At 36.4% G+C, this 24702-nt stretch overlaps 2 protein-coding genes across 2 annotated transcripts in view; one reads left to right on the top strand and one right to left on the bottom strand.

Moving 5' to 3' along the window:
* The window catches only part of LOC121879585 (sarcoplasmic calcium-binding protein-like), a 22681-nt gene extending 15681 nt beyond the window's left edge, over nt 1-7000 (top strand). The window contains exons 4-7 of the mRNA XM_042386257.1: nt 4080-4247; nt 4507-4650; nt 4858-4938; nt 5661-7000. Coding sequence (XP_042242191.1) covers nt 4080-4247; nt 4507-4650; nt 4858-4938; nt 5661-5807 — 540 coding nt within the window. The 3' untranslated portion in view covers nt 5808-7000. The remainder of the gene's footprint in view (nt 1-4079; nt 4248-4506; nt 4651-4857; nt 4939-5660) is intronic.
* Nucleotides 6366-24702, bottom strand: LOC121879584 (nuclear pore complex protein Nup88-like). The gene is made up of 14 exons (XM_042386256.1): nt 24479-24702; nt 22337-22506; nt 21944-22069; nt 21478-21679; nt 21057-21169; nt 20642-20831; nt 18976-19136; nt 18373-18458; nt 17536-17774; nt 15823-16016; nt 13816-13962; nt 12849-13008; nt 11058-11155; nt 6366-10708 (listed from the first exon to the last, which is right to left on the bottom strand). The coding sequence occupies exons 1-14, from the start codon at nt 24686-24688 to the stop codon at nt 10645-10647; spliced, it is 2160 nt and encodes a 719-aa protein (XP_042242190.1). The 5' UTR covers nt 24689-24702; the 3' UTR covers nt 6366-10644.

The following is a 24702-nucleotide window of genomic DNA, read 5'->3' as shown; positions in this document are numbered from 1 at the left end:
GCTTATTATAAAGGAAAATATCCAGACTTTCTACCCATTTACATATTACACCGATACACACAATAACATTACACACCCTAAGCCAACACTCAAAACTACACCTTATATGCAGGTTGTCATAATTCTTCCTGTAAATATAATGACAATCTGAGGAGTAAAACTGAAGTGTCGATGTTTGTACTGTATATTGTATTACCAGCCTCTCCTGGGTGCTTATCGTGTATGCTGATAGTTTGATACTCGAAAACATTTATGTGGATTTCTGAATTATAATGATCCTGGTAAAGTTGACAGCAGACATCTCGTAAAAAATAACTAACTATCGCCTTTTATTATTAATGTCCCTCAATAATTTACACAATAAAATTCAATATAGGAAAATGTCTGATATTTTGTTAGTAGAGGCGTATTAGTTGCCTTACTCTTGTGTATACTACAATCGTTCAGCTATCACAGAACATTTCGCAAGCACTAGCATAAGGCATACAGTAGAAGAGAACTGAATATTTCTCGTAGATGTGGTAACAGTGAGGGACATTACAGGAAGCAACCTCAGTCATTCCCCTCTCTCACACATCTGCTTTACAAGACGTACGTTTCCCTAGCTGGCCAGACAGTACCTCCCTCAGCCATGAAGGACTCCTTTGTATATCGACCCTCGAGGATGAGGAACTGATATCGTTTCCACGGGTGGAAGGAATAATGTGTCAAAAAAAAATACAAGAAAAACCTTTCAGCACCTTCGTCGGTGATTCCGTTTGTCAGCGGCAGGTCCTTAACCCCGCCCTCTTGTTTACGACGCGGAGGATCCAGTGTTCAATATATATTAAAACAACCTCTCAAAACTAGACCAGCAGAAATGGAAAATCAAAGCGTTATATGTTTGGTTCTAGAGCCAGAGATTCTTTCATTTGTTTTCTACAGATGGTTGAGGAATGTTTAGCAAGTGTTGCCTTACACACGTTGGTTTGGAGGCAGGTCTTGGCTGAGTGGGTAGTAGACTACCAACTATTGGCTTGACATGGAACACCAACACACTTACTTGTATGTGTAGTTTTCATTGTTATATACACACAAAAAATACTCGAAACCAATAACCCAATCAACATAACAAGTGAGGACATACTTACGCTCTTGGTTATTTAGATAAAGCAAGACCGTCCTGTGAGTTGTCAACATACTCGTTGGTGTTGCTTCTTCCCCCTCCCTAAGTTCGGGCAGCACAGTTCCTCCAGCTATGCATGTCTGTACCACAACTTCATCCACCTCACTACACACTGGTAGACGAGCAAATGGTTTTAATGAGGAATAATCATGCAAAAACTTAAGAAAGCGAAATTATCATTAACCTTACGACCATATAGTTGATTAAAGAAGTGTGTGGCTCTGCTCCACCTTACCTTGATACCACCATGTTTAGACGAAGCCAAAGCACCGTAAGGGAGGGATCGGACGAGAATGTTTTGTTATATAAGGCGGTGATATTTGAAGAGTAATTCATTATATCCCTGATTAATAGGAATATGGAAGGGCATAATTTTATCATATCTGCACCAAAATGAGGCTGTCTCATTCTGGTTTAGACTAGTAATCCGTCCATATTCGCACTTATATATTATTACTCTCATACCGACGTCAAACTGAGGCACGTGGAGTGCATTACGGAAGGTTGACAATAAGTAGGAAGCGCTGGGAGTTTAGTATTTGAAAACAACACAAAATAAGAATCGGATGGAGAGGAGTTTTTTATGCCTCCTGCATATACACTGAAAGTTATACTGTACTAGTTTGCATTTGTTTGCCCTCACTTATGAATTTCTGTCCCCATTCTGTGCATTAGTAGGATTTCATGTAAGTCTCCAAAGAAGAGGAATAAAACGCTATTACATACTTTACACTCAACTTTTTAAACCTGAGTAGATATTCAAGATCTTTGACATAATTTTCAATTTTAGATATTTTTTTCATGTTATTTTTACGGTAATGGGACATATTATGTGCTTCACTAACATAACTCTGTTGTGTATTATTATCAGAGAAAGTAAATAAATACGTCGAAAAAGGGATGGTTATCACAAAGCCGCGCCACATTTCCCGCACGTTGTTAGGATGTTAGAACGAAATGTTTTGATATTAATAAAAACTAGTTATTGTTCTCGAATAATATCCCCACCTACTTTTAACGTAACAACTAAGCAGACCCATAAAGCAAGAGGAATATAGTGAGCAACCACTTCCCATTTAGCTTGCTTTATTTTTGTTTGTTAACGTGGAGGTGAAAGTAGAAACGTTGACCTTCAACAGAATAACGTGGCGCCCACCCTCGCCGCCACTCCCCTGTCCCTCACCCCTGGGACCTCACCAGATCCCTCTAGTCCAGGGGAAGTACGGTGGGCGGAGTTTTGCAGTCATGTAAAACCCGTTTAACAGGTTTTGCCATCTACACTTTAGCAATAGCAACTGGAAAAATATTTTATCAAAGTTGAACGATGCTAGAATAGCAGCTTCACAGTAACTGACGAATGTATTAGAGGGGAGGGGTGGGGGCGGTCAAGTAGGGTGGTCATGGGGGACCCATATTACGTAGTTGTTCCTCCCCTCCATTTCTAACCCACCATTGGCTCAGTTTCTGCTGTCACGTGCACCAGAACCGGTCTGTCGCCGCACCCATAAATACCATGAACACCAATATTCACTGATTATATAATTGTTTACAACTAAAACTTTATAAATGTGTACATTACCAACCTCAAATTTCAATCAGTTGTCAAGCTCCACCTCTCGAGTTACTGACTGTTACTGCCATTTGAGGAAGTATGCTAGATGCACACACAAGACCCGCACCATGACTGTTCCGTTTTTCGCAATAACTATACTATATGATATTTGTTAATGTGTGAGCATATACATAGAATTTATCACTTGATGTTTCTCTACGAATGTCGTAAAGAAATATTCTACTCAATGCGTTCTCGTATGATGCATGTCAACACATGTTCGTAAGTCAACAGTTCATTCCTTACTCTTTTAGTAAAGCTCTTGCTAAAATCACATGGCGGGTGCAGGGTCGCTCTGAGGTTCCATAGTAGTGTGATCTTTGATTAGAATTCATATTGGTTCATACAAGGAATAGTTCAACGATATCTGATACCTTGTAAAGTTCCCGGTCTCGCCGAATGTCAACAAAGGAACTCATGCTTTTATGCCAGTTTAATACAAAGTTACATGAATTTTAAATCAACTATTCTTATCCGACAAACCTAACATTGAAGTATCTCGGATGAACATACCCAACCTACTTACCTGTCTGTGTAGGCAGTTTACAGATGCATATGGCGCTTAAGTCTCATAACTTGTACTTCTTGTTCTTGTATCATCAGTACCATTACACATATTGGAGTCATGGAAGCGAATACAGGATACTTCATTATAATGCCATATGCCTAGGGTACTGTTGCCGCTTGCCGGAAATTCACTTGTCTTATTCGAATTCGACACACGTAAAGTTGTGAACAATCTAACTAGAGACGGTGCACTGTGAATGGACGACTGGTAGGCAGGAGCAAGTATACATTTTATTATTATTATTATTATTATTATTATTATTATTATTATTATTACCTGTATTATTATTTCGTATTATATTGTGGTCGTTGGTAATATTGACAAAGTTTAGTGAATGTTATTCTCAAAGAGAACTTTTTTTCTTTTTTACACCAGGTTGGGTAATGTTTCTTTATAATATATTGGTACAGTATCTTATATAACAACTTTTGATCGAACTTGAACATATAAAGTTACCAACATAGCATAACCAAGCCCAATATAAACAGTGGTATACAGTAATTACAACAGGATGCATAAATGGGGGGAGGGGTCATTCAAACCATATGCTAATAGATAAATTTGGCAAATGCTGCCTAAGAATAAGATATACAGAACTGTAGGCTTCTTTGCAGCCTTTGGCTCAAGGGAACCTCAGCAGCCTTTACTCCTCAGACTTAATTGAAAGCTTCTGGGTTTCGATGGAAGAGGTCATGATCAAATTTAACATTAATACATATTACCTTGTTTTACAGGCCCAAACACCTTTCTGGCGGAAGAAGATGCGCACTCACCATAGATTGTTTGACGTAAATAAAGACGGCGTTGTGTCTTGGGACGACTTCGAAGCGCTCATCGGCAAGTTCAAAGAGCTTGGACACCTCTCACCAAAAGAAGTTGGAAAATTAACTGATGCTCTAAGAGTGAGATGATTTTAAGTTTTATTTAAATGGTATGATATGAAGTAACCAACCGCTCTGAAATATTTTTCCACTATTTCAACAATGTTTCGTGTATTTCTTCATATTCTTTGATAGTTGAGTTCATTAGAAATCATTTAACAGTGGCAAGATTTACAAGTTAGTAGTAAATGAAACTGAACACTGGCAGGATTTACAGGTTAGTAGGTAAATGAAACTGAACAGTGAGCTTGTAAAGAAGTGTGCTATCACGTGGTTGCAGCATGTGTGGGAGGAGGAATGGGGAGCTTCTAGTGATCCCTACATCTTCATCGGGCAAGAGCAGTTCCTCTCACAAATGGAGCACGTCATCAACACCAAAGAACTCCGCAAGAGAGTTGCCAGTCCCCTCCCATATTTCTTTAAGGTGCCACATATGAACTGATCATCCTCTGCTTCATTATAAAAAGTTTCTTATTTTTTTTCACCAAATCATTTGAATATAAAAATAAACAGCATCTGAGATAGATTTGACAAAATACTTTATAGCAAACTGAGTTCCATAATAAATTAAACTTTGATCTGATACTATTGTTGCTATCAAGTGTGCTAATACATGATGATATTTACACAGGCTGTAGACACTGACGGGAGTGGGGAAATATCAGTTGCAGAGTTCAAGATGTTCTACGCTTGCCTCGGTCTTTCAGAAGAGGTATTATTACTTTTTTCCACTGTATGATGGAATAGGCAGGTAGACATGACACTATCTTTAGAAAGGAAATATACTGTAAGTGATAAATAATCCCAACTCAAGCTAGACCTAGTAGGCCTAGCTTGTGTATGGACCGGGCTTACCTAATACTTCATGGATAAGAGAGATGAAGATAATATGCAGGAAGAGGTGACACGAGAAAGAATGAACTGTATTGTCACTGGAATTCTAAGGAAGGGGGTGATGACTGGATTTCACTGGTGCTCTGCAGTAGTGTACTGTACTGAGGGTCTGCATCACCCTGGGGCAAAATAAATTTTTATGCCCCATCCCTTTTATGCCCCCATCCTCCCAGTTTCAATTTAACACCTGTAAGCAATTATGGGCAACTTTTCGATTTTTAATAGTTATGATTTTACAATACAGTATTTTGTGTTTGCTGAGTGAGCTGGTCATCAATTTGGTGCCACTACTCATTAGACTGCCCAGGTGAGTGTCCTCCCCCTATACTTAGGTCAATATACCACAGGTGCCTTAGTCATAGAAATAATGGTAGGAAACAAAGTGAAGAGACATCATCTGACATGAAGGGTAGGTATATGGCAAGTGAGGAACTGATTATTGATGAGACATGTAAGGTGAGTACAGTATCTTATACAGTATATGTTTCTATATTTAAACTTATAAACTCCTTGAATCTCACATGACACATGGTCTTACAGGCTGCCACTGAGTCCTTTGCAGCCATCGACATTAATGGTGATGGGAAGCTAAGCATGAAGGAGTTCATCAAGCTGGGCAGAGAGTATTTCCTTGCTGAGGATGAGACCCGGCCCAGCAAGCTCTTTTGGGGTCCCCTCTCAGAATGAAATCTCCCCTTCCAACATCTGCATGACAAGGATCCTGGGATCATACTCCCATTCAGTACAGAAATATGTTAACTATAACTGATCCAGGAGAAATAAATCATGATGCTGTATTACTCTTCTAAGGATGACTTATTGACTGGAAATGCTATACATTATATTAATATGTACAGTATCTAGGGAAAATGTGATAATATAACATTTGAGAATATTTCCTTAATGACTGGCTTACATGTGGGAAAGATGTGCTGTGACAATATTGTAGAGGAAATATTTCCCACTGGCTTATTTATGTATTGCTGACTTATTTAGGAACATTGTTTTGTACAGATTATTGAGGAAAACAGTTTTATAGTATAGTGTTTTCAGGGGTCAATCAGGGAAAACTCATCTCATTGTGTTTTAGGGGCTTTATCCAGGGAAAATATGTAGTGTGATGCAATTTTTTTTATATAGATACAGAAGAGAATAATTTCACATGTGTGAGAATGAGGCAGACACTTGCTAACGTTTCTAAGTTCACCTTACTGATTATTGTGTATTTTTTATCTGAAGTACACCCTGAGGTGTTATTGTAGTACTGTAGTTATAACATGTTTATAATCATTTAATGTATGAACCTTAAACTATTATATAGTGAAAGCTTAGTACAATAATTTTATATATTGTACTGTACTGTACTTTGGGGAGGAAGGATAGGCATAAAATTATTATACAGTAAAAGGTCGATTGCATGGGTCATTGCCTCATTAAGCTAGTACATACAGGTACACTCGCCAAAAACTTCTCAAACGCTATAAGCACTAAGCAATCTGAAAAATGAACGAAGAATCTGAAACCACTCCGAGATGACAAGCCCCATTCTGCACAATCTTGGATCCATTGTGTTTGAGAAGTTTATGTTGAGTGTACAATAATATTCAACAATTCTCCACTCTTTGTCTGTTTTGCTTATTATTCCCATACTTTTTCCTCATCTTTTCCTAATTCTCTGAGAAATTTCACTACACAATATGGACATATAAAACAGATATGAAAGGATCATTTAAAGTTGTGAATTTAGTCATTAACGGTATAACAAGCATCTGGTAGAAGACTTGCTATAATACATTAATGTAAATGTAACGGCTTTGTAGTATATCTTGTAGATTAATGTGCATAAAAATGGATTATTTAATTAAAACTGTAAAAATTAATCTTCTTCCATAATTCCTTTTGTTACCAGTACTGAGGCACTATTAAACCAAGTGTGTTTCTTGGTGAACAACATGGGAGCATATCCAATCACTGATATACAGTATTTGGACATCTGTACTGAATATAATTGTCGTGCAAACTCTCTAATCAAAAACACACTATGTTTATTTTCACTTACCAATAAAATAATACAAATATAAATTATTCTAAAAAAGTAATATTATCCATATCACATTTTTGGTTTGGCTAATAATCTCTCAAACTCATTTCATTCCTGACTGAATGGGGTGGAACAAATCCATCAAGATTTAAAGGAAATTCCCCAGAAGTGTAAAGTCGAGTACGAAAGAGTGAGTCAAGACCTCCACAATGCTTGGATGCATCATACCATTAATTTTTCTTAAACTGCATTATTCATTATGTGTCTTATTCTCTATGCTGCTCATCTTTATGTTCTTACCTATCAATTCAAAATAGAGGTTCTGCCCTTAAAACAAGTCATTGTAGAATAATTTCTGCATAACTACAGCCACAGCTAGGTGGGTCTGGCCCAAGTAACCCCAATTCAAGGCAGCTGAGATTAATCCAAAGATTAGCCTACTACCCAGCAGCAACTGTCACCCTCAAAAGAGGAAGTTTAAAGGCTGAGGTTACCCTAGAACTGTCATTAAAATGTGACATCACACAGCTCACTACATAAATGTAACCCAGTTGTCGAAGCAACATACCACATTTGTATTACTAAACCCTCACCCACCCATTCAGCCAACCTCCATTATTACCTCATGCAATTTCAGGAGGTTTCATGTATCAGTAGCAAATCTAGATGAAAGGGTAAAAAGAAGCTGCAAGTGTCACTTGATGGACACCCTCACAAGGAGATTGCTCTATGTACACAACATGAGAGCCATAGGAGAAACTAGCCTTACAAATCCCTACTTCACCTATGGCAGTTATGGGCAAGTCTGGAAAAAGATTGTTGCAAAGAACTTCAGTGAGATGAATTTGTTCAAAACCCTTTTGAAATGTTGCTTCTGAATGGTGGTATTGAGTCTGTTGATTGACTATAACAGAATGAATGCAAAGTCCCACCAGAAAGTTTAATAGAGTAATAATCCATGAAGAGACTCATACACTTTCTGTTTATATATATATATATAGGTACAAGTGTACTTCAAGGGGAAAATGTGAATTGCTATATTCAAATGATCATAACTTATTTTCAAAACTTCAAAATAATCAGCAGTGCTAATTGTAAATGCATACTGAACAGGTATATAATTAATGTAACTCCTCATTCATCCACACTATTGGGGGGAGCGAGCCTGAATCAGCCAACAGACTATTAAAATAAAATAAAATATTATACAGTACAGTACAGTACATGTAAATGAAGCATAATAAACCTATAAAATCTAAAACAGTTTGTATGTTATATTAAAGCCACAACCACCCAATGCTGGTAAAAAAAAACAGTATAATACATACCTAAACTTTTAACGAAATTTTTGGCAGCATACTGAGGCTCAGCACTATGAACACCAAACACCACGTGAACGACGCTGTACATGACACTTGAAAGCAACTTCTTCTAGTTATGTGTCTTTCAGTTGTTTCAGTCATTCTTCTTCACAGTCCCTGTACAGTATTACCAACACTGACATCAAACTTTAAGGCAAATTTCTCTACCTTTAATTTTCTTTTTACCAGACAGTGTTTATATAGTGACCTTCTCTATGATCCTTACCTCAGCCACACCACTTTCAAGTTCCTCATAATTTTAAACTTTTCTGCAACAGTTACAAATATGTTTATTTTTATTTTCACTTGTTTCTATGTTTGCATCTATTTTAAGTAACTGATATCAAAGGGTCATGCTAGGCTGGACCTACTCTGGATTAAGTAATGTCCGGACCAGCTGGGTCTGGAATAGTGTAGGATTACTGTAGGTATGTGAATCTGTTAATTTCAAACCTTGTTTATAAACAGGAATTTCATATCCAGTCCTTTATTCTTTGGGAGAACATGTCCCCACTATGTGTACTCAGCAAATCACATACCAAACAAATTCTTATTAGTTAAAAAAAATTATATAATTCTATGAAAGGTATGAACAATAAACCTGTAAAATCAATTTGTAAAAGTAAAATTTATTCCTGTAATATTGCATTGAGAAATATTTTTAAGCGACAATCAACCTCAAATTCATTTCAGATATATACAGTACAATCAATCCTGAACAAAATATTCAAATCATACATACAGTTCAGTAAAAAGGAAGAACTAAGAATCAAAGACAGTTTCTGTGGCAAGATCTGCTATTAACAATAAAAAAGTGGCATAAAATTAAAAAATATATATACAGTATGGTAAACCTCCACTATATCACGGTAATGTGTCCCTAGGCCTGTAGCTGTCACAATGTTGTTTACCTTGTTATATGTTGACCATAATCCTAAGAAAACAAGATCTGTGATATTGGTGATACTTAAACTTATACCAGTAGGGATATTTGAGTCACCAATACCATTATTTTTTTCCTAACCGGTATTAAATGAATGTACTGTACTGGGTTCACATAGCCCGCCCCACCCTGGTTAGCTTGTAGCACACTAAAATCATCCACTGTGGCACAACACAAAACAGAATAGAATCATCGCCATGTAGGATGATGTCTGGTTGACTTTATAGGTAGGTAGGGCTGGTAAGGTATGCACCGAGGTAAAGGGGGTGACCAAATCAGGAACGATCAAGTAACACTTCCCACACATGGGGGGGGGAGAGGGTTAAGCCATTAAGCAAGGTTTGTTAATGTAATCAAAAGTTATAGGTGTGTGAAAGGACATGTGTGTGAGAGTGTAAGTGGGAGGTGTTTGTAGAAGGGATGGTGTGTGAGCATATCACGTGCTATCAATTGAAGAGAATGGTATAATATTATGCTGTAAGTGATAGTGAGGGAGGTTTTGTAAAGTTTGAGAATACACGTTTCTTAAGCTCATGGTTGGAAAACTCAACCTTTTGCTTCCATTGTTAAAATACATCTTATTTAATAACTATCATTTTCAAATACCTGTACTGTACTGTACAAGTAATTTAAAATGAAATAAAAATTCTGTCATGGGGACCTGTGATTATATGATCACAAACACAATATCAGAAAGTTGAAGAGTTGCTGAGTTCCCGTAGTCTGTGATAATACGCACACCTCTCCGCAATATGAAAATACGCTATCTAAATACTGTAGTTTGTCCTGAAATAACAAATTACACGCCTCAAGGCCATGACATAGTGGGGGTATACTGTGTGAACTTGCTTTATTATAATACACCATAACAGTACTGTATAAGTATAAATATGAATCTCACAACTAAAGACTTGAGCTTGAACTTATGACATAATTTGTATCTTGGATCATTAATGTTATTTGAAAAAAAAAGTATTACTAAGTAACCAATTAATCCACTAAGCCCCTTCATAAAATAAATTATTATAATAATAATAATAGAAGGGATGCATGGTAACTTTAAAGGCCTTTATATTACCTCATTCTCCTGGACTCTTAAAGTTTGGAAATATTATGACAAAACACAAGTGCCTTTCATTTGTTTAATTCATCCGGGTTCTTCTACTCTTGTAATCCTTATCATAACTGTAGATCGTGCTTTACTTGGTTTACTCGCTCCACCAGAATGGACAGCTTCTCACCCCTGAAGATGTTAGTGATTGTATTAAACATATACATGACAATATTCTGAAGAGTAATGTTTCCTCTTACAACTTTTAATTATAATATACCCTTTGTGACATACTGTATACTGTATGTCTGCAAAATTTTATATTTTCCCTTTTCATCAAAACAGGCTGCCCCAGAGGCCTAATGTACAATCTAATATGGCAAGACTCAAGTAGTACAGTAAATAATAACAAGAAACATGACAGTACCGTATATTACTTTTTGAGAAAACAAGGTCTAAATATAGTTCTCTGAATATACATATATCCAACAGACTAAACTAAGTTGCAGAAAAACCTGAGGCAAATTTCAGAAATACTTACTCAATGGTCAAAGCCTGTTTGAGTGCTTTCAGCTGATTTTCAGACACACTGGATACTCTCTGGTTTTTAGATGCTTCTGTATTCTGAAATTTCTCTTTCTGAGGAAGAAACAATATTTGGTTAGAAACAAAAAAGAACTCCATAACAAAACCTCATCTTATGTTTTCTTTTGGCATAAACTTGTATCAAGAAAGCAGTCCAGGTGTATGTTCATTTTAAAAAGCTGTATGTATAAATATATACAGGAGGTATATATATTCTAAGCAGAGGACTCCTCCAACAAAAATTTTATTCTTAATTATCTAAAACACGGATACAAACTGTAAAGAATAGTTGCATAAGTACAAGACCAAAAGAGAAGAATAAAATTTTATGCTTGTATATAAGTAAGCTGTCAGGAACGATAAAATATGTTCCGCAGAGTTAAAAGAAAATAGGGAAATAAATATCGAAGGGTGAAAATATCCCTGACAATTAAAGCACTTAAAAAGTCGAGATTTACCGATACCGATACTTAGAAATGGCCGATACTTTGCCAATACTGATACTGTATTACTAAATTGCACAATTGCAATAATATTAATAAATACACAATACCGGTATGCTATTTAGATGACACACAAACTCTATAACAATAAGACATTTAATTTTATGCAATATAAGTACTGTACAGTATATAACAAATATTATAGTAGTAATCAAATTTACAGTACAGTACAGTTTTTACAAATTTGTAAAGCTCGTTTAACACTATCAGTTTCAAAAGCATGCAATAAAACCCTTAGATGTTGGAATTATATTCCAACATTCCCTTATTACTGTGTTATTTATTTATTTTAGAAGAGTGTGGAATGCCCTAAAGAAAATCCCTCTAACTAGTAGTTCGGAAACTCATCAGTGCTTCCACATCTTGAAATTCAATTTTCTTGATCGGGTTATCAAATTTCCTTGCATTTCCTTAAAAAATATTAAATTTCCTTTTAACTTCCTTCGATGAAATATTTCCAGTGAAAAGAAAACCAAATTATTTTTGTAGAGCAAGTATGCCAGACACTGGTCCCAAGTCTCCTGACCCCCGGGGCCCAGTGCCAAATAAATTAATAATCCCTATACAGGCAGTCCCCGGGTTATGGACATCCAACTTACGAACATCCGCCTACAATATTTTACTCGTACGTACTGTATTTGATTCTGGAGATAGGGGTGACTATCCCATGATATAAATGAAGATGGTAACTTTCCTCAAGATCTGAAAACCGTATCTAGTGAATCTTGGGGGAATTTAAGTAACGAAAATGAGGAATATACTGGCGGTGATATAGTAGCTTACACGAGCCACATGTCTACCCTTGAGGCTCCCACATGGGACTGGAGTGATTCTTTGCTTGTTCATCCCAGACCTCTGAACTTTGATGGTGAAAATCAGAAGTTTATGAAAAGATTAAAATGTTTTTAAAAAACTTTTCTTCAAAATTTCCACATCCAGAGGGTAATGACCATGAGTTGCCCCCACTGTCCTCAATGGTTTAAGTTTGTGGCGTTAACCTAGACAATTACTGGAATAAGTATATGGTGCACATCTTTAGTATTGAAATAATAGAAAGTATGAGGTAAATCATTTTGTTGCTACACTTATGATTATTTGGAGTATGTAGGAATATTTTATTAAAATTATTGAACAAGCATAAAAAACAATGTAGATTTCAAAAATATTTCCAAGACTGATCTCAAACATGAAACCTCAGCACTTACCATGTATCAATCACAGATTTTGATTATGATAAACCTCACCTGATTTGTCTGCCACTTGTCTTTAGCTTTAATTTGGGTTAGTTCGTTCATTAAGCTGGATATATGACTCTGCATGGAGTCCAGTTCATGCTTCATATTTTTCTCTCCCCGAGACAGCATTGGTAAAGCTCTCATAACTCGGCTCAACACTCGCTCTATTCTAAAGGTGAAATTCAAACATCAGTGATTGCACAGTCTGACTCACTGCTAACACCATCTATCTGTCTGTGTGTGTGTGATCTGAAGGATAGCCACATGCAGCACCTTCCTTATAATCATCAGTCACTGACTTCAATACCTTTTAACAATGCAGTAACATTTTAAACCAGGCTGGGGAAATTCACATACTGTACTATAATTGACTATCTACAGAAGTTGAAGACTGCGTGATTGAATTTTTCACTGCCAACATTTGATTTAAAAAAAAAAATCATTCATCCTTGGAAAATCGACATGAAATGCAAAAGAACATTGGCAAAATACGATGACACTATGCAAAAGAGACATAAAATGTAAGGAATGATGCTCAAGATCTATGTTTATGACTTGGGCTCTCGGCAAATGAACCAGCTCCAAGGTTAATCACAGTGTACCTGTTCATTTGCCGACTTTTATACCGACTACTGGACCAAAGTCTGATAAGGTAGGTTGCTGTGGGTGCAACAATTTACTCATATCTAACAGGACAGTCTTACTACCACAGAGCAAAGATATGGGGTGTTTGAATGGTGTAATCTCAGAGGTGTTTGTCATACAGTAGCTAAATATCCCAAAGGCCATAAAAGAAACAAGACATATGTTACTAAAACTATCACAATACTCAAGTGTGGTTTTTTCTTCAATGCATTATATATCACGTGAGTGTGATTTAATTCATATAATAAAGATGTAAAGATTAAAACAGGATAAGTTCAAAGTACAAGAATAGTGTAAATGTTCACTAACAATCAAGGAATAATGAACACACCTTTCAACTAAATGGATCTTCTTGTCATTGGATTCCTCATACCTTTCCGCTAAGTCATGGGCTTTTTCTGTTAGCAATTTTTTTCTAGACTGTAAATCATCTATTTCAGCTTGTAGTCTCTGTTTCTGTTCAATCAAAATATCTGACCTGTAAATAAAAAGATGATGAAATTAATATACATTCTACCCATTTCTGATCCCCCCCAAAAATATAATCGTCTGAACAAGGTGCTGTGAATCCCTTTCCCTTAACTACAGTATTCTGATATATTTCCTACTGCAATATTTCTACTGCCGATTGTTGGCAGTAATGAAAATTCTAATCGTAATAAATCTGAGTATGTCACACAATCAAAAGTCTATTTCTTGGGAGCTGACTGATAGGAGGAGGGAAGGTTTCTGAGTCACCAGGCTTTGGACTCCTCTAGAAAAGGAATTCAGAATCAATCTTCCATTTCTAGTTATTCACGTCTCGCCAGGCATCTCTCATGATTTAAAGCCAACTAAAACCAGAGGTAGAAAGATATGTTATCAATATTTAATAATTGGACAGCCATACAGTACACATCATCATCCCAATGAGCGCTGATCCTTTGTGTTCACTGTGTCAGGAGATTTGTCTCCCTTGGGGACAACACACCAAAGTCTAGTCCCCAAAACACAATAGCTATATGTCCTGTCCAGAAGAGGGAGGGAGAGAGAGAAAAAAAATAACTATCCCTCTCTCTGAGAAGTGAATTGTGTGTATATTATACCGATAAGAAATAAGATTATGAAAAAAGTGACAGCATTACAATGCCAATAATCTGTGGTAATTCATCAATATATTAACCTACAATTCTGAAATGACAAAGGAAACAACCTTGGTCTACATTCACCAAATAAAGAACTGAACTGTTAATGGTGTAGAAAGGTGCCTTCCATTAAACATGTTGGTCAAAGCCAGAAAAGAATAAGAAGATGTTTCAAACATAATCAGGTGAGAAAACCAAACCAGGCCAAAGGAATAATGTAGATATAACACACAATAAGTTAGAGAGGCCAACACTACTGCTGTAATACTCCCCAGCCCTATACAGTATGTACTAAACTAAGTACCACTTATATCAAGGTACTTGTTCATAGTAAGATTAAAGGAATGTGTTCCAGACACAATACTGTATAGTTGCCCTAAAAACATGAGACAAATACAAATATAATTCCTTGAAATTGTACACACTAGGCTAGGGGAGCCCCACAAAGTGATAAATTGTAAAACAATAACAGGCTACAACTGGTTCAGTTAATGAATGCTATATCCCACAAGTCTTGACAAGTTCCTTCATAATTCTTCTTGAAAAAAAAGATGTCTTAAGCACTGGTAGTTACAATTTTCAGCCACAGCCAACAATGCTACCCTGGGTACAAATTCTTCATGAACAAAGCCAATAATAAAGGCCTCAGTAACTAACATTCCCTCATAGTGCTACATCATATTCTTATATGATGCATTTGCTAAAACACTGAAAAGTCTAGCAATACTGTACAATATACAGTACCGTATTTTGGTGTTATTACACAAAAGTGGATTTGCTAAACCCAGTTAAGTACACAAGATGCCCGACTTACTGGAAATACAAACTGTAAGTTCCACCAACTTGGTAACTAACAAATTTGGAAAGCCAATGAGGAACCTTAAGTTTATACTGTACCAACAAAAACGGAGTTTTGCAACTCTGTAGAAAGTTTATTCCCCCTAAATATGCAGATTTATTTCAGGTCTCTCATGAGGCTCAGAACACCATAAAATTGCTAATAATACTCCCATGAATAAAATACATTATACAGTACATAAATGTTACGTAAATCCATTAACTCATAAAAATAATTCACCAACAGATTACTCTCTATGCAGTTGAGTTATTTATCTTAAATGAATAAACAAACTAAAGAGATACCAAGTAACACAATATTCAGGAATAACAATGGGATATGAAATGTTTAAAACCAATCTTTAACCCAAAACTACCTTCTCTGTATGTCCACTCTGGCAGCTCGTTGAGGTTGCATGTAGTTTGTTCTAAGTGTTGCTGTTATACGGTTAAGGAGATTCAGGTACTCGCCAGGAGTCACCTCGGAGTTAGAACCTGAGGCTAACAGTGGCTGAGATGATAAACGGTGCAAAATACTGCGAATGTGATCCTCAAAGTTCTCTGTATGGATCTAATGGAAACAAATAATTAGTTAGTGCTGTACCTGAGTGGATGATGCTGGTCTACAATTAGAACTTTGTTATGAACCTAATAGCACTGAAATACATTACTGTTTAGGCAGAATGGTTCATACTATAGCACCCTGTACTGAACATCGAAGGCCTCTTGTAAAGTTGTTATGGTATGGTTATTTGCTTAATGCTATCACCTGTATCCTAAAGCTACTTTTCATACCATGAATTTTAGCACAGTAATTTGGTCTATCTTAATTTTCTTGTAAAAATGCTACCAAAATAGATTATTTTTTATTTGACTGCAGATGTGTATCACCCACACACACTCCATGGTTAACTCAGTTCTCCCGTGTGCAGCACCACCCTCCCCCTCTCACTCCACCTAGTACATAGCACGGAAAGGGAGGGTGCTGTAGCAACTCAATATTTTGGGTATTAGATGCTATACATTGCACCACAGAGTATCTAGCACACCAGAATTCACATTCAGCACCCCCTAGTAAAATTTGGTTCCTGTGGTACTGACCCAGTAACACTTAACTTCCTCCCCCATTCATGTCAAGCCACTGTAAGCAGAAAGTCTCCACTTTTATGGTAAATCCAATACTGTAGACTTTATTTAATTTACAGTGCAAACCCATTTATCCCAATTCAAATTATATGAATCTTCCAGGTATCTGAACTTTCTTTATCCCCTTTGGTCCTGGTCAGTAAAATTTTTAATTTAGTCCATCAATCCGAACGCAACTAAAGTCATTCATTTGCGTGTCTGCCACCAGTAGCACTGTAACTGCTTTGTCAACAAAAAATGCTATGATAAACAATAAAATTGATACATAGCATATCATAAAATATAATAACACATATTTTATGTACAAAAACTAATTCCTTCCACTCAAACCATCCTCTGGATGATGCCACACAATTCAGTAAGGCAGTTAACCAGCTGACTCTGAGATGTGTGTATGTCTACTCGAAATTACGAATTCAAAAATAACTGCTGTGAGTGCTAACTCTGGCTTTTCAGGGTCTCAGGAACAGAACCTATTTTCCCCAAAGTTATTAATATTGATATAAGATCGATCACCTTACGATGGCTTTTTAAAGTTCCTAATCCCATCGTATAACGGTGAACACATGTACACTGTAGCATGAAATTTTTGTAAAAACTCTACAGGGAGCCATTCCTTAACTAATAATGTAGTACAGGTGTCCACGAAGAAGTACAAAGGTGTAACAGCATCTGGATGAATTCCAACTTACTCATTCACTGAAGGGTAACAAACTGTGTATATTAAGGGAACCTCCCTACTAATATCACCCATTAAAAGGATAATCTAAGAACCATGAAGATTCAGATAGGATATTGTTTTCTAAGAGTATGTCTTCCCCATGGGAGAAATAAAGCAGACTACAAAAGTTAACATATAGATAAATGCATAGGTCATTGTAATACACCTCCAAATTTGCTGTTAAATAAATGAGTGGCTCATACCCCAACAACTAGTACTGTACCTTTCTCAGAGGTGACAGAGCAAGAGTATAATCTGTATGAGGAGGATCCATGACTAGTGGCGTAAAACCTGCAGGAATGCCAATGGAGATGATCCTGCCTGAAGCCAGAAGAACATAGAGGTTATGGGTAGAGTTAGCTACCAAGCCCACCACTGGCATGGGGCCAGCTGCAGTGAGTGATCTTGTGCAAACCAGATGATCCACCATACACAATGACTCACTAGAAGAAAAAGCTGCATCTGAAAAAGAAAGTAGTAATAAAAAAATGTGAATTAATTGTACATGCGTGTTGACAATTAAAGCAAATAGTTATGAAATTCTTTTATTAATGAACTTTCCTTCAGGAAGAAACTTCTATTATAATATATTAAACTATATAATGGGGCTACATAGGTAATTTAAAACAATTATTCTGAGGGTTCTAAGGAGAGAAAATGAATTTATTAGTGATGTACAAAGGACTACACATGCATGAGAAGCTTTCCAAAAGAAGGGGCTATGAAGCCGAGGCAGAAAGAAAAAGTGTGGCTCATAATAAAGAATTAAGTACTGGTATATAAAAATGAGAAAACATTCATGAATCCCTTAATAAATCTTCCTGAAATTAAATAAATTTCAAAATGAATTGCAGATACTGTACTGTACTGCTGTATTCTTACATTATTACAGTCATAAACTGTCTATGAAATAAGCACAACCTAAAAATCAAATTAACATCCCTTCTCCAGAAAATAGAAGAGGCTTACATATAAAAAAAAGGGGGGGGGGGGTGCAGGCAGACTACCTAAAAATAAACTTTCTTTAATAATTACCAAACATTTGAGACAAAAGACTCACCATCTGGCAGGTCAGTGTACTGGAGAAGATGCTCAATAATGGGAACAGTAACTCCATGGACACCAGCTTCATGGCTCACCCAGTACCTGTCATAAGTACATTACGGTAATTAAGAAAGTCACCAGAGGCACATGTTCAGACACACTCAGCGGTCTGTACATGCTCAGTACTTGCCGTAATGAGTAGTCAAAAAGTACACAACTACCTGAACTGCTGGTACGCTCCCAAGCCCTTGTTATTATACTGAAATTCCAATTAGCTTTCTTCCACCGTCCTGTTTAAAAACAATACAGTATACAGTACAGGGTACACTCCTACCCTTGAAAATTAACAAGTGAAATCAAGGATCATTTAACCTAGTGCTCTCCTCATTTCTTTCAATTTCTCAATAAAAATATCCACTACATAAGCACTCTTAATTTTTTTTATTCTAGATTATAATCACCTATGTGCTACAAATACCACTCTCTTTAATACCAGTTTATACGGTAAAAAAAAATGAGAAGATAATCCATTGTAAATACAGTAGTTCGAATATACAAGTATTAAGGAATATGGTTATTTACAGAGAATGTTTAAAAAATAATTAAAAACTTCACATACCTTGTGGGTGTGGAAGGATCTGGATGGAGTGAGAGAGGTGCAGTGAATCCTTCATCATCTGGCACCAGTGATAATTCCAATTCAACTGTCTCATATACATGAAGTTTCACTGCTGCTGGTACACCAGATTGAGATCCATAATTGGACATGTTATTTTGAAGCTGAAAATCAAATTATGGAAATAAAAATCAAATTAAATACTGAAAAGCAGAATCAATGTACAGTGAGTTCTCCTATAACGCGTGTTTTGACAACGCGAATTGGCTCTAACGCGATTTATGAATAGAGGAACGATATTTGCATAACGCGAACGCTTGTTTGCTGTAACGCGATTTTTGCTTACTATTTCTCCATTTTTGTGGTATTAACTGCGAATATGGGAAAGAAGAATATCTCCAAGAAGCGTTCTGGTGATCGCATTCCCAGTGATGATCGTAAAAGAAAGGCTATAACCCTTGAAGAGAAGCTCGATGATATATCAACCTCAAAATCACCCTTCTCCCCCATCAAGTTATATTCACATTTTTTCAAGGTAAAGTGTTACATTTACTGTATGATTTCATTATTAGATATGAATGTAACATTAATTTAGACTGTGCTATCCTTTGTGTTAGGCTAACTACTAAATTTTTTTCGATTTCGAGTAGTAATCTGCACCTAACCCTATTTTCTCCATAAGCCCTGTTATTTCTATTACGCGAATTTCTATAACACGATGTTTTACAAGAACACAACTATCGCGTTATGGCAGAACTGACTGTATTACTGTAGGTAAAACATAACAGATCAGATAGCTGTGCCTGTAAGTTACACACAGCCTACTACCTACACTAGCTTAAAAATTTTACCTAAAATTAAACCAGGGAAACCAAAAATAGGATACAGTGATATACCTTTGGTGTAATGCAGTAATACTTATCAAAATGAATGTGCAAGTGAAGTTTCTTAACTGCTTGGCAGTGTTGAGAACAGTCAGCTTATGACCCATTGGATCACTAATGAAGAACTGAAGTATGAGTTCCAATTTTATGATCAAAAAAAGACAGAGTACTCTGGAAACTCTCCCACCTCCCTTAATGGTGTTCTAAATCAGTAGAAATTTAAAGAGGAAATACTGTATAAACTTTCTTTCATGGCTAAAGAGGGGATTCTGCATGACTCCTCAAAATCAAAGTTGAGTGAAGAATACAATAGAGTATCTCCACCAAATAGCCAAACCATCAGTGCATTAGTTTGAATGTGGAGGGGAGGTGAGCCAGGGGTAGGCCAAGACTGACATGGGGAGAGGTTGCAAGTAATGACATTAAAGTGCGGAAAATGGTAGTAAAAATGTTGATGGTGATGACGATGAATTGCTTCAGGATCCTGTAGTTTCCACATTGAAATGCACCACTTTTACCCTTGTAAGGATCCACAATCACACTATTCAGCCTCACAGGTGGAGCAATACATTTCATCATAATTGCATTAGTCAACCTCTCTTCTGGCCCTGTACTAGGCCTCCAGGTACTCATCCTTACCCATTTTCAGGCCCTTACAGTCTTCTTTTCTCCTTTATCACTCTGTTCACTTAATCATTTCACCAACAATATAGTAACTGAGACTTTAAATGTATTTCTGTTAATTTGAAAGATAAGAAAATCCAATATTAAATCAGTTTACTTACCAGTGAGCCAGTGTCCTCATTTAGGTCATTGTCAACCACAATACAATGATGGAGCTGGCCTGTTGTGGTCGCTATAACCAGCACTGGTGGTGATGACTGCAAGACCAGGAGGCTGCATGAGTCTAACCCATAGTTGTCATCACAAGCTGGAGTCATGCTGAGAGGGCCATGAAGCTTATGCAGGTGAGGTCTAAAAGGTGTAATGTAATGAGAAAAGGGATTAGCAACTGTTCATATACTGTATACTGTAGATAACCATAGGTTTTACAGAGCTACATGAAACAGCCCTGTTAGGCAACAGGATAGGACATGTGGGACTGTATACCTCTACTGTATACAGTATACCCTGTAGTATTTAAGAATATTAGCAACATATAAAAGAGTTTTCTTTAACTTAAGAAAAATGCTACTCTACCTATTTGTGCCAAGCATTGTGATGGTGAAGTAGATATCCCCATTACCATAAAGAATGAACACTGGCCATTGCAGTGCCAGGAAGCTTTGCCGCTTTTCATCATCTCGGTCAATCTGAAAAAGGTATTAAAAGCTAAGACCAAAAAACATTCACACCAAAATATGTTTAAGGCTTTGAATTTTGTCAGCCATTTTAAATACTGTACTGTATTCAGAACATGACTGAGGCAAAATATACAGTACTGTACTTCAAATATTAAGGCCTTTCCCACTGTGGTGCAGGGTGGCTGTGGCCAAGAGCAACACATAGACTCTATCACTTGCTGATCACTGGACATAGCATGCCCCTTTTAACCACCTCAATACAACTATCAACTTATATATGGTGTCAAATTCTTTCTGGATAATGAAAAAACACTTACCAAATTTTCTATCACTCCATTGGAGACAGGATTTCCAGAGAGGTATTTCATTGGTTCACTTGGAAGGCTAAAATCAAATGCCACTGCATTTTCTCCAAGGGTTGAGGTACAAGTGAAATTGGAACTACTGATAACACCTGCTTTAACTGAACCAACAGATATTGCTTGTTCTGGAATTTCATTCGATGACAAATTGAATATCCTGAAATAGGTTAAACATTATTAGATACATATAAAACATCAAAATGAAAAATTTAAGGAGGTAAAAAATTCAGCATCAGATAATAACATCTGCTCCTTTGACTTCATTATAAAGTACAGGGTAATCTTAATATTTCAAACAAGAGTTCTCTACATTTTGAGCTTGAAAAAACTTATGACGTTAAAATAAGCAAATGCAAATGACAATTACTGTAATATCTTAACTACAGTATAAACGACCTCATATCAACATAAAGAGTCTTACCTTAGATAATTATCTGAGGCAAGGATAACAATGTGGTTGTTATCTAATGACCCTGGGTGCCAGGCAGCAGCCAACACTTCCACTTTAGGATGACAGGAAAAAAATCGCGCAGCCACATACTCCACCCTGGAAAGACATTTCGTGTTATAGAGTAAAAAAAAATACCCAAACTTAGGTATTATAATATCAATACATAAACTGTACCCTTGTGACACTAATGACATATCATAGGTAAAGAAAGGACTGTGAATAAAGATCCCCACCACCAGCTCACGACCTACCACCCCATTATTATTGACTCAAACAAAATAAAATCATATCCTTCTTACAGGCAATTACAGTAATGGAAGATAAAGCTATCACACTATACTATTGACGGGAACAAAACTTTACCTGCAAGTGATGGTGTCCCTCCCTCTATCATACAGCGGAGGATCACCAGAACGGTGTGGTAGTTCCACTACGGCCACACCTCGACGACCTATGAGGGCAACACAATTCCCATTTTTGTTCATTTGTATTTGTTCCACCTCCCATACTGGTGGTTTAGATAGAGCTAATGTCTGTAATGAAAGAATCCACAATTATTTGATAAACAAAATAATGTAATCTAGCACATAATTCCAAACTGTATAAGATTTTACCTTATCTTACAGTATTTTATTAATTTTTTTGTCAGGTAGTAAATTAAATTGTTGTGTACTATTTATCATTAGTTATTAATAGTTAGGTAGGTTTAGTTCTTGTTCGTGAACCAATTTGGTGTCTTTGGGTTATGATATTGGGGTATTTTTGTAATTGGGGAACCGAATCCTATTTTTCCCTTAAGTTCTTTTATTCAAGATACAATTCACTTGACGAGTGTTTTTTCTTGACCTAACCCATTCATATATCGAGGGACATCTATTTATTGAGATTAGTATTTTATAAGGACTAGCCCTTCCAGGCATAGGCCATTGATCCACAACAGTATACAGGGTACAGTATTTTTAATGTACATTTGCTTATTTTACCCATAATTTTCTACAGGGTGATATTCAAGCCCATATTTGTGAATCTTGTCACATTTAAATTTTTTTTCACAATTCCCCCAAAATCAAAATTTACATGTATTTTCGAAATTAACAAATGTTTATTGATTTGATAACAAATTCACAAAAAATACTGAAAATTCTAGTCTGTATCTGCCCTACAGGCCCTTTTTTTTTTTGCAAGTTACCGCTGTCCAGTAAATTTTCAATAGAAAATGGAGAGGAGTCGTGAGGACCGACTCAGTATAACACTTTGAGAGATAGGTAAATATTATTTTCGTTTCTGGAACTATATTACAACATTTCATACACTTTGAGGGATATAATTATGCTTCCTTCATTTGCTGCATCAATAAGTTCAGCTTACATTAGCTACATGATGTTGGAATAATAAGGATTTCAAATGACCTCACAGGATCTATATTTGTGACATCTCTATCACTCTTGGTCATAGTTTGAGTGAAAAATATTAAATTTTTTCCCCTTATGTCTTGCTTAAGAAAATATATACAGTATAGCTACTCCTGCCATAAATGTAGTTACAAAAATTGCTTTAAATGCATTTCTGTTTACGTAAAGATGCTGGGCTCTGGGAGGTGTTAGTTAGTCCCACTAACTCCCAGTTATTTGCCAGGGTGCCCCCCAGTAATACTATAGCACTTGGCTAACACCATAAGTTGTTCGATTTTGTTAATTTTTCCCACAGATGTTCTTTGGATGATAAAAAGTAATAAAACATAAAAATTTCATTTTTTTTTTAGTATTTATGATCATGAGGGATATTGTAGGGTAAAACACGGTGAAAAAATTAACATATGCCATTAATATGATGTCGACATGCATTGCATGCAAATACATTAATTATTTAAGCAAATACTGTATTCTTCCAAAAAGATCTACCGTTGTCGACATGTGTCGTCTTCCACTCTTTGTTCGTTTAAGTGCAACAACCGGCACACTTGGTCTGAGCATACTCTCATGCCCAAGAAAAAACTAATATTACACCATGCTATTTCAAGAAAGTTGCTTTCATTGGTACCAAATATAAAAGTAAAGTAAGTACTTTCTGCTTAATGTGGCGGGGGGGCCTGGGGACAGAGCCCCCCTTGACTTGGAAGTTGGGTAGTGTTAGGAAGGAATCTTTGGTTAGTTCAGTCAGGTTCTGTGTATTGTATTGTTTTTATAACCATCGTTCAAAGAACATCAGTGGAAAAAATGAAGGAAATCTAATGCATTCTGGTGTTAGACATCTGTTCCACGATTACCCAAACTCCTCCTCACATTTGACAATTCCCCAAATTTCACCCTGTGCTTCCTTCTGTCTTGATATTTGAACTCTCGAGAGTAAGAACACTGACCATAGGTTTTAGTGATGTGAATTCTACTATAGCTATAGAATATTTTGGCGAGATAATTATTTTTTCTCATGCTAATCATAATTAATGGAGATATACACCATAAATAAAATTACCAGTCATTACAATGTCAGAAGCATAAACCTCACCTGCACTTTCGAATCTGAAGGTGTAACGAGTTGTGAGAGAAGGCAGCCGTCTTCCTTACTCCAAGCCACAATAACATCATCAGCAACATTTAACAGCTGGTGGCGTGGACACTTTGTAAGCAATAGATCTTTATACTTCTCTGATAAAACCTTCGACAATTTGAGAGACTCGCCGCCTGTGGTGCTTGAACCAGCCATGTTTGTTGACATGACCAATTGTGTTC

Source organism: Homarus americanus, unplaced genomic scaffold (assembly GCF_018991925.1).
Source record: "Homarus americanus isolate GMGI-L3 unplaced genomic scaffold, GMGI_Hamer_2.0 scaffold9741, whole genome shotgun sequence".
In the NCBI taxonomy this organism is placed as follows: domain Eukaryota; kingdom Metazoa; phylum Arthropoda; class Malacostraca; order Decapoda; family Nephropidae; genus Homarus; species Homarus americanus.
This window is presented reverse-complemented; position numbering and strand designations above follow the sequence as displayed.